We start from the raw sequence: 10,437 nt of genomic DNA, 5'->3' as shown, positions 1-10,437 counted from the left end.
AGGCCAGCCTGGTCTACAGAGTGAGTTCCAGGACAGCCAGGGCTACACAGAGAAACCCTGTCTCAAAAAAAAAAAAAAAAAAAAAAAAAAAAAGCTTGTGTGTGTATGTGTCTTTCACCCACAGATCCAAGGGAATATAAATAAATACAAATAACTTTTAAAAAAAAGAAGGTTTGAGTATGACCTGTATATGTATGAAAATGTTATAATGAGGGGACTGGAGAGATGGCTCAGTGGTTAAGAGACTGACTGCTCTTCCAGAGGTCCTAAGTTCAAATCCCAATAACCACATGGGGGCTCAAACCATCCATAATGAGATTTGATGCCCTCTTCTGGTGTGTCTGAAGACAGCTACAGTATACTCACATATAATGAATAAATAAATCTTTGAAAAGAAAAAGAAAAGAAGGGCTGGTGAGATGGCTCAGCAGGTAAGAGCATCCGACTGCTCTTCCGAAGGTCCTGAGTTCAAATCCCAGCAACCACATGTGGCTCACAACCATCTCTAACAAGATTTGACTTCCTCTTCTGGAGTGTCTGAAGACAGCTACAGTGTACTTACATATAATAAATAAATAAATCTTAAAAAAAAAAAAGAAAAACAGAAAACCCATTTGTTAAAAAAAAAGAAAAAGAAAAGAAAAGAAGAGAAAAAGAAAAGAAAAGAAAAGAAGAAGAAAAGAAAATGTTGGGGCTGGAGAGATGGCTCAGTGGTTGAGAGCACTGACTGCTCTTCTGAAGGTCCTGAGTTCAAATCCCAGCAACCACATGGTGGCTCACAACCAGCTGTAACAAGATCTGACTCCCTCTTCTGGAGTGTAGTAAGCTACAGTGTACTTACATATAAATCTGAAAGAAAGAAAGAAAGAAAGAAAGAAAGAAAGAAAGAAAGAAAGAAAGAAAGAAAGAAAGAAAGAAAGAAAGAAAGAGAGAGAGAAAGAAAAACAAAAAGACAGAAAGAAAGAAAAGAAAATATTATGAGGCCAATTATGCATAATCCGTATACACTAATAGAAAGAAAGACGATATAACAACAAAACACATGCTTGAAAGGCCACAGACCATAGATTGCAGACCAGCCTCTCCCTCCCTGCCCTGTCTGAAGTGAGCTACCTCCACCAGCATCTTGAGGCGGGTAACCCTCTGGAACGGTAAGATGAGGAAGGAGGTGAGAGGCAGCCGCTGGCACACAGGAGACTCCTCTAGGCGAGCCAGGATGCCGGGGAACTTGGGGTTCTCTAGGCTGGACAGTGGACAGAGTGTGCTGTCACTAGTGGATCTCTCAACACTCCTGCCCCATGTGGCGGGTCTCCCTTATCCCGAATGTATAACTTCTTCCCAGAAGCCCTCGCCTCACTGACAGATCCTGCCTCACCCAATCCTCTGCGCCTATGTCTGCCCAAGCCCCCCACCGTAGAGCCCCTCCTACAGCAGGCGCTGGTAGGTGCGCTCCTGATAGGCCTGGTTGGTGACGTAGGGCAGGTAGACCCGGCGGAATGCGGGGCAATGGTGTAGAACCACATCGCACACGCTGAAGCGCAGCACATCGGCCTCTAGACGCTGCTCCAGGTCGTGAAGGAACCTGCCAGGAGAGCCAAGATCAAGGACAGCACCACTACAGATTTCTGTCCCCACTCAGACAGGCCAGGTCACTCCCTCACCTCTCGCTGGTGCTCTTGACCTCGGGCAGTTTTGAAAATAGCCACTGCTTGTCCTGAGTCCCCAGACACTCGCTCAGCTCCACAGAACCTAAGAAGTGACCCACGGCCACCGACAGGCTATGGATGTAGGAGGCCTCCGAGGTAATCAGCTCAAATTTGGCCTGAGGGAGGAGGGAGGCCGGGTGATCAGGGCAGAGCCAGGCCACCCAGGACCCGGGTCTCCCGCGAAAAGACAGCCTCTACAGACAGCATTTCCCTGCCCTCCTCAGCCCTTTGGATAATCTGGCGCCAGGTGGAGCCCGGGCACACCCTAGCTGCCAGCTGACAAGCTCCGTTAAGGTAGGTCTTTCCCTGAGGGCACCCCGCTAACCCCCTCCCCCATAGTTTTAGCTCCGCCCCAGCCAGCGAGGGTGTGGTCTATAGCCCCGCCCCTGTGTCTCCTGCCCTGTCCTGGACCCCGCCCTCTCCCTTGGCTTCCCCCTAAGGCTTATTGGACCCTTATTTTCCCAGGTCTTCCCACTTACTCTCCACATTGATAGTGCCTCACCCCTACTAATCTCCCCTAATCGCCGGCGCTTGGCCATGCCCTGTCCTTGGCTCCCCCCCTTCGATCCCCTCCAGGCTTCACTATCAGCTTGGGGGAGTCTTACTTTCCCAGGACGTCTCACCCACCCTTTGGGCTTTGACAGTCCCCGAGTCTGGCTGAGCCACTGGACTTCTAGCTCACCCCCTTGTCATAGGCTCCTCCCTACATTTTTAGACCCACCCGTCTATTTCTCCAGGCTCTGCGGCTAACCTTTCCTTCCCAGGTCTCCCCGCCCCCCACCTCCACACACACCGACCCACCCTGCAAGTTGACAGCCCCTCACCTCCCCTCAGATCCCATCACCAGCTTCTGGCCTCGTCCTGCTCTGGGCTCCACCCGTCCGCCCTGTCTCTTGGCTTCCCCGCTGGGCTCCTGAGTCCTTTTCTTCTCCCAGGTTCTCCCACCCCTTCTCTACGTTGACAGCCCCTTATTCCTCTCGGATCCCCACCCCCTTCCTCTAGCCCCGCCCATCACCTCCTGCAGTTTGCAGTCGCGCAGGCTCAGCGTGGCCAGGACGCCGCTGCCGCGCACGTCGGGGATGTCTTGCCACAGCGAGAAGGTGGAGCCCCGCGTCGAGCGCTGCGCGCGGAAAGAGCTGCTCGGGGAGAGGTTGGCGCGCGGTGGCCCGGGCCCCTCCTCCGCGCCCTCCGCTCCGTCCCCGGGGCCCTCCTCCTCACGTTGCTGCCGCCGCAACTCGCGCGCGCTGGCCACGTCGCTGTACTCCTGGTAGAGGACAGCTGGGCGGGGCGGGGAGCGGGAGCTCTTTACCCTTGCCAGAAACACTAATTGGGCGCCAACTGTACGCCAGCCCACCTGCTAGTCCCTGGGAGTGCAATTCTCTTCCTTGCAGCACACTGTCTCTACCTCCCAACTCCCCCCAAAGCGGGATCCCCAGTTTCCAACGTCCCCGGCCCCCATCTCCCCAGAGCCCCTCGCAGCATCTCCGCACGTACAATTAAGGAGGAAGCGGGACTGGCGCCGCTCAGTGGCGCTGCTGGGATCCTGAGTCGGCTTGTCATGCGTGTCCAGCCTAGGAAAGAGCGTCAGGACCTCTTTGCATCCCTCCCCAACCCGAGCCCCAAGAGAGAGGTGGGTACCTGGGTTCCACCAGACCACCGTGGACCTCGTTTAGATCGACGGGTCCTGGCAGCGACACACTGTCCGTCCTCATCTCGGCTCTTCGGGATTCCCTCACGGGCAGTTTCCCTACAGAAAACAAAAGCTGGGGTTGGGCGATCCAGAGAACAACACGGAGCACTTGGGTGATCACCCGAAGACGTTAACACGGGTTGGTAGGCTGTGCCCTGCCTGCCTAGTTCAGGCTACCCTCAGAGCCCGGAGAATAGCTGGTACCTTCCCGGATGGCTCCAGCACCTGAGCCCGAGGTCAGAACCCTGGTGGCCGTGCTGCGCCCCAAGCGCAGAGAGGAATGCAGCCTAGTCATCAGCTCTGAGGCCGAGAAACGCCTTCGCTCCGGTGCTTCAAGGACCCCTCTGGCGTTCCCAGAAAGCTCCTGGGGCCCGGGCTCTAGCGCACACAGAGCATGCTCTTGCGCAGCCTGGCCAGTCTCCAGAAGGCCCGTAGGGGTCTCAGTGCCGCCGGTGGCCTCTTCCTTACGATACACCTGCATCTTGCGCCCTAGGGGTGGGGATAAAATAACACCTGTCACCCACTGTAGTCTGCCCCATCTTCCTCCTTGTGGCGGCATGACCCTGAACATCAAAATAAGGTCCCTAGGGCAATGAGATCGCTAGAGCTTTACATAGAGAGTAGAGGGCCTGACTGCGGAAGGCAAGGGAACAGGGAAATAGGGGCTGCCAGGCTAGTTATGTAATCCTGACAAGTCACTTGGGCCCTATGAGCCATCTTTCCCTTGTCCCTAAAACTTGCCCTGCCTTTTGGGGCATTCGGAGTTTAAAGGGTTCAAAAAGAGCCACCAAGTCCCTCCCCTGGCTGCCTCAAGCCTCCCCCTCACCCCCCCACCCCCCGTGACTCACAGGCTGACTTCTCTGAGCCACTGTGGCTGGCCCTGCGTTGGGGCTGCATGTGTTGAGAACTCCATGGTTCCACCAGAGTTGGGGGCTGGGCACCAGGACAGTGAGGCCAGCTGCCAGCCCTGCCGGGTCTCATTCCTCCACTGGTGGAGGCGGTATGGGTATCTGGGCCTCCTGGGGATGTCGGCCATAACAGTCCTTGGAGAGGGGCAGGGGTTGCCAGGGACCAGCGGCTACCAGGAGCTTGCAGTTCCTCTGGAGCAATGGGAAAGAGATCCACACACAGTCGGCTCGGAGGCAGCTCCACGAAGGACAGGCTCTCCTGCTGGCACACAGCTACTGGGCGACGGACGGTGCCAGGTGGTCCAGCCAGGTGAGGCTGGAGGGTTGCTGGTGGCCCACAGTCCATTCCTCCTTTACTCTGTCACCCTCCTGGGCCTGCAGGAGAGAAGGTGTCAGACCCAGATATAGTACGACAGGGAGGGACAGTGAGCCACCATGTCCTGGAGGCCCGCACAGACCCTCTTGCACACAGCACACGTGCGCACAGGACACAGATACACTCACATGCCTGTTAATAAACACCAGTAGGAATCACCAGCACTTAGCAGATGAGGAAGCACCCACATAGCATCTCATTTAATCTCCATTGACTGACTTAAGGAACTGATGCCTGTAGGTGAGGAGAGTCTACCGAATGGCAGAGCCAGGATTCTCACACAGGTGTCACAGCTTCCAAAGCTGCGTTCTTAGCCACCTAGGATAGTCTCTCACATGTGGACATGTGACCAGACATACAGATAACATACACTGTCACACAAATTCATGTTCCAGCACACAGACCCACATTTTCTTCTGGCAAACATAGTCTCAAAGATAACTTGAAACATGTCAAACTCCAGTACCCGGTATACAGTCACATCCTTTTTTTTTTTTTTTTTGGTTTGGTTTGTTACACGGGCTTAGATTTTTCTCTTAGTCACTCTCTCTCTCTCTCTCTCTCTCTCTCTCTCTCTCTCACACACACACACACACACACACACACACACACACACACACACACACACACAAGTTCCAGGCATGTACGCACATTCCAGGATGCAGATACACACGGCCCCCAATGTCTCATTCTGAAGTTATCCACCCCCTTCCGTACCCAGACTTGAGGCCCTTCATGCTGAGTGATGCCTACAGCCTTGCCAAGCTGGCTGGGAGGGTCACAGACTGGCAGGAGGGCCACCACCCAGATTAGTCCCTCCCAGGAAAGAGCAGAGAGATGCCCAATCCCCAGTTTGGGGTGACTGAGGGGTTTATCCCCATTCCAGCTCCCAGACACTGGATCAAGCCAGGCAGAATGGGCCGTTTCTGGGCAGGACGCCATCCCTGGGCAGTATGCCAGCACCCCAGGGCGGGATGGTGAGCCCAGTGGTCCAAGACCCTCAAGCCTCTGCCCTGGGCCCTCCGTGGCCTCTCTCTTGCCCCTCACCTCTTCAGCTGAAGCTGCTGCTGCTGCTGCCTGCCTGCTCCGGCAGGGGAAGCCCTGTCTCTGCCCAGCTGGCTGGGGGAGATCCCACCCAGACAAAGAGTTTGATTCATCAAACCCTGTGGTGAGGCAAAGAGAGGGAGGGAGCAGGCAGCGGGCTGGGGCTGGGCGGGGGCCTACACTTGCCTGGCTGCGCTGTGGGCAGTCTGGGCAGCGAGGACCCCGGCAGAGGCCCCTCGGCCAAAGGGGCAGTGCCCAGTCTGGCAGAAATAAGAGGGAGACCCAGAGAAATGGCGGCCTTAGAGACAACAGCTCAGGAACTGGCTCTGAAGACTGAAGAAGAGAAACCACAGAGGGTGAGACTCTTGAGGCCCCGGGGACAGGCTGAGGCTGAGACACCTCAAATCTCAGACTGGTCCAGATTCCCAGGCAGATGAGAAGTCCCGAAAACAAACAAACAAACAAACAAACACAGGGAGACTGACTGGGGTGAAGAAATAATAGCTCAGTGGGGTTGCCTGGTGGGAGAGCCGAAACAAAAGCTGTTAGAATCTGAGTTGGCATGAAGCAAACCACAGGCACTAACACAGAAGGGGGCTGGGCCCAGCCCAGTCTCAGTATGCCAGGAAGGCTTCCTGGAGGAGGTCCCAGCTCACTGTTGCAAGGCTCAAACCTTCAAGGACTCAGTACAAAAAGATGGAGCATTGACCCCAGGCCTGAACCAGAGACATCAGGGTGCGTCTGGTAGGTGAGAGTTGGGGCTCCCCACTGTACCCCAGCTTCTTCTCCCAGTTTGGGGGGGATTGAGGGAAAGGCTGGCTGTTTCTCAGGGGCTCACTCCCTTGTTTAGCCCTTATCCCTCAGGTCTATAAGTCCTTATCTGGGTAGCTCACTCAACCTAACGTAGGAGAGCTGGTACCCACTTCCTGATGCTAATACAAGAATTAACAGCAATGCCTCAGGTACAGGGAGGGCACTGTGAGCCCTGTCACTGGTAGGCGGTCCCCTGAGTGTCGTCTCCTCAGTTTTTGGTGGAGGATGCCTTGGGCCAGCAGCCAGTAGTAGGAGCAAGCAGAAGAGGGGCAGACTTAGCTCCTGTCCAGCGCACAGGTCTCCTTTAGGTGTAAGTGCATACTCGGGCCTAGAACCCCCCCTCCACGCCCCCCGGAGAACAACTCCTGTCCACCATGATTTAGGAAGTTAAATAAGCAAAACATCAGAGCTTAAGGCAGAAGCATCTTCAGGCCTCAGAGGAGAAGGCTGAAGGAGGAGCTAAGGGCTGTCAGGAGGACAGGAGAAAGAGATGTGTCAGGGGTGGGGGGCAAGGGGTGTCAAGCTGGTCTCCTTCCACAATGCTCAGGCCCGGAAAGGTCATGGCTGGACAGGGGTTCCAAGCCAAGCAGAGTGTCCGGAAGAGGACATGGGAGTTGCCTGTCAAGCTGGGACGCCAGCCCAGTAGCTTCTCAGGATGCAGACCACCCAATGCTGATGTTAGTGATTTAGGTCTAGAGCTGGGTTTAATACTGTGTAGCACTTCTCTGATGAGAATATAAAAATGAAAGTCTCAGGAACTTCAGGTGGCTGGGTACCCAGATGTGATCCCAGGACACACTAGAGCTCTTGAAGCAAGGATCCCTCTGGAAACCAGGGTTTGAGGTCCTGTGTTGACACTGACCAAGCCCATCCTCGGGCCTTGGTATCCTGATGTGACAGGTGACCCTCAGGTCCCCCTTTATGAAACCTGTTTCATAGGTGTCTCTGCAGGCTGAGAAGGATCGGCAGAGGCCAAGGGAATGGTCTCTACTAGTTAGAGAGGGTAACCAGCCTGCCTAGCAAGTTGCCAGAGCATCCCTAGGCACTGCTGTTGTCTGGGACAGCACCTCTGGCCCTGGTACCCAGCCCGCCCTCCCTCCCTGCTCCATGCCCTTTGGCTGCCTGCTCAGAGGAACAGACCCTGCCAGATTCCCTTGCTCCTTAAGGGACAAAACCTAGTTGGAGGTCATGGCCAGAAAGGGGGTTCCAAGCCAAGCAAAGTCCCAGGAAGGCAAGAATGGACTGAAGCCAGAAACAGCAGGCAGGCAGCACAAAGGACTCCCTCGGGATACAGGAAGGGGAGGACGGTTGCTGACCCAGGGCCCTACCTCAGCCGGGGAGCTCCTCCGTCAAGCTGCTGGTACAGTCCAGGGCTCCAGGCCACCCTGGGGGCAATGGGGTTGTAGCCAAGTCCTCAGAGGACCATGTCAGCATGGCTCCAAGGCCGGGCAATGTAAGCTCCTGGGTATTGTGTGGGGCAGGGAGGGGGGGAGGCGAGGGGGAGGGAGCCTTGCAGAGGCAGGCGGCTGTCTCAACGTGCCTGCTCCCCGCCCCCCTTCCCCAGAACCGGTTTGGCCAGTCAGGTACGAGAGGGGGCTGGAACAATGGGAGCCCTATGCCTCCCAGAAGCTCGGAGGGACCCCAGACAACTGCCTAAAGATGACGTTAGCTGGGATCTGCTCCTTGGAGGTGGGCCACCTCTCTCTCTCTCTTTCCCTCTCTCTCTGGAGCTACCCAAGTCCTAGGTATGGGCGGGGACTTTGTGGGAGTGGAGGACATCCTGGAAGCTCTGCAAAGGAACCTCCAAATCTGGAATCCCTTCTCGGGGATTTTGAGACCTCCTTTGCCACCCCCGCCCCTCCCCCATGAGCCACATCTGTACATTAGGAACACTCAGCTGCATAGCTGGGGGACAGAAGTCAGGTGGCCACTCCCCACCAGTGGCCCTTTCCTGCTGCAGTGACCAACCTCTAGGTCTTCAGCATCTGCATCCCCAGTGAAACCTTCATAGAGAGCAGCAGCCCACAGGGAGTTTTAGTAAGGTCAATGACACTGCTGAGGTCAAGAAAGCCTCTATAGTGGTGGCGGGTTGGTCCATGATCTGTGCCAGGCACACGACTTTGCCAAGCTTGCCGAAAAGGTAAAGCCACTTCCTCCTAGTTGCTGGATTGGGTGTGAGCGCCTGTTATGTGTGTGAGCGCCTTGCAATTGGCAAGCGGGTGCGATTCCCAGAGTATGGAGGGTAAGCTGCAAGGACGATGCCCCCAGTGTTGAAAGCCTGTACACTTCCTGTGTGTAAAGCATGGGTCTACCTACTGTGCGTTACGACCCTCTGAAGCCCACACTGTGACGGCTACCATTCAGGAGCTGAGTACCTGAGGCTTGTACCCCTAAACACGAGTACTCTCCCATCCGTGACGTCCCATCACCTCTTCCAGATGGTGAAACCAAAGCTCTAGGGGCATCATTAACAAGAACGACATGGGGGCTGGAGAGATGGCTCCGTGGTTAGGAACGCTTGCTGCCTTTGCAGAGAAATCAGACCCAGTCCCTGATATCTACATGGCGGCTCACAACCATGTGATCTGACACCTTCTCTTAGCTTTCCTGAATGCTAGGCATGTATGTGGTCCATACACTTACAGACAGGCAGGCAAAACTCACACACATAGAAAAATAAAAACGAATAAGTCAACACAAAAACTGAAAGAGAATAATCATAATCAGTATGGAAACCCAGGCTCGTCTGGCTCCATCACTTGCCAACCTCCTTAGCCACTTACTGACTGGTGTGCTGGGAGGCACCTGGATGACCTCCCTTCCACATCCTTTCCCCCCAAAAATTTGGTATGTAGGTGAGGACGAGCTTGGGATATTGAACTTTCTGCCTCTACCTTTCGAGGGCTGGGATCACAGTGATCACCAGTTTACACAGTGTTGGGGCTTGAACTCAGAACCTCTTGTTTGCAGGCGAGTACTTTACCAGCTGATCTTCAATCTCCAGGTTTGCTAAACTAAGCCCGTTCCCTAATCTTCCTATACCATAGGCCAGATAAACTTCATGCCCAGACCTCAGTGAACCCTCCCTCAGAGTGGGTTCTTTAGCTTCTAGCTGATGACTTTAAGCTCAAAGCGGGGTCCTCTACTCCACCTAAGGACCATTACACCGTGAGACGACACTGTTCAGAGTGAGCGATAGAGTTGTGTCAACGTTACATAGAGAGCAGGAAGAGGGGATGTGGAGAAGAAAACGCCAACTGATTATTCCTCCCAAGAGGCACTGCTCTGGCCCCTCGCTGGAAACCAGAGGGTTTGGACCTTGGGTCCCGGCCAAGGCGGGAGCCCTGGAAAAAAAACTTAGGAAATTGTGCCTCTGTCGCACCAGGTCGGGTGGAGCAGGCACTCCTGGAGGAGGGAAGCTCTCCCGGCCCCGTGAAAGTTCAAGGTAAAAGGGGGCGTGTCGAAGGCAGGACTATTGTAAGGAGCCTGGCCAATCCTTGCTCCACTCTAGAGGGCGGGGCTTGAAAGGGAGGAGCCAGGACGTGGGGGCAATTAGGAGGCGTAATCAGCCAGATGTGGGTGGGGCCAGAGTCCAAAGTCTTACTGACCTAAAGCAGCGCCTCTTGATGGACCGCCAGGACCTCTCCTTGAACTTGTTAGGTACCACAGCGGGCACATTCCACTGGAGCCAGGCTGCCAAAGGCAGGAAGATCAGAAGGAACTGGGGAAAGGGGACCAGAAAATGATTAATCTTTCTGTTTAGTTTTGTCCAGGCAGAGTCTCTTATGTAGCTTAGGCTGGCCTCATACTTTTTTTTTTTTTTTTTTTTGGTTTTTTCGAGACAGGGTTTCTCTGTGTAGCCCTGGCTGTCCTGGCACTCACTTTGTAGACCAGGCTGGC

The 10,437-nt window shown here is 54.9% G+C and overlaps 1 protein-coding gene across 2 annotated transcripts in view; it reads right to left on the bottom strand.

The window, feature by feature from the left end:
• Arhgef19 (Rho guanine nucleotide exchange factor 19) overlaps nt 1-10,437 on the bottom strand; it is a 19,130-nt gene that overhangs the window by 7,522 nt on the left and 1,171 nt on the right. Inside the window, exons 2-10 of one of the 2 annotated variants that reach the window (XM_021160108.2) lie at nt 10,146-10,258; nt 4,245-4,679; nt 3,601-3,885; nt 3,345-3,453; nt 3,201-3,277; nt 2,722-2,984; nt 1,662-1,822; nt 1,430-1,582; nt 1,114-1,243 (exon numbers count right to left, since the gene is read on the bottom strand). In XM_021160108.2, the coding sequence (XP_021015767.1) occupies nt 1,114-1,243; nt 1,430-1,582; nt 1,662-1,822; nt 2,722-2,984; nt 3,201-3,277; nt 3,345-3,453; nt 3,601-3,885; nt 4,245-4,650 (1,584 nt within the window). In that variant the 5' untranslated portion in view covers nt 4,651-4,679; nt 10,146-10,258. Of the gene's footprint in view, nt 1-1,113; nt 1,244-1,429; nt 1,583-1,661; nt 1,823-2,721; nt 2,985-3,200; nt 3,278-3,344; nt 3,454-3,600; nt 3,886-4,244; nt 4,680-5,910; nt 6,011-10,145; nt 10,259-10,437 lie in introns of those variants that run through there. The other variant, XM_029476485.1, reaches the window with a different exon arrangement.

Source organism: Mus caroli, chromosome 4 (genome assembly GCF_900094665.2).
Source record: "Mus caroli chromosome 4, CAROLI_EIJ_v1.1, whole genome shotgun sequence".
NCBI lineage: Eukaryota > Metazoa > Chordata > Mammalia > Rodentia > Muridae > Mus > Mus caroli.
This window is presented reverse-complemented; position numbering and strand designations above follow the sequence as displayed.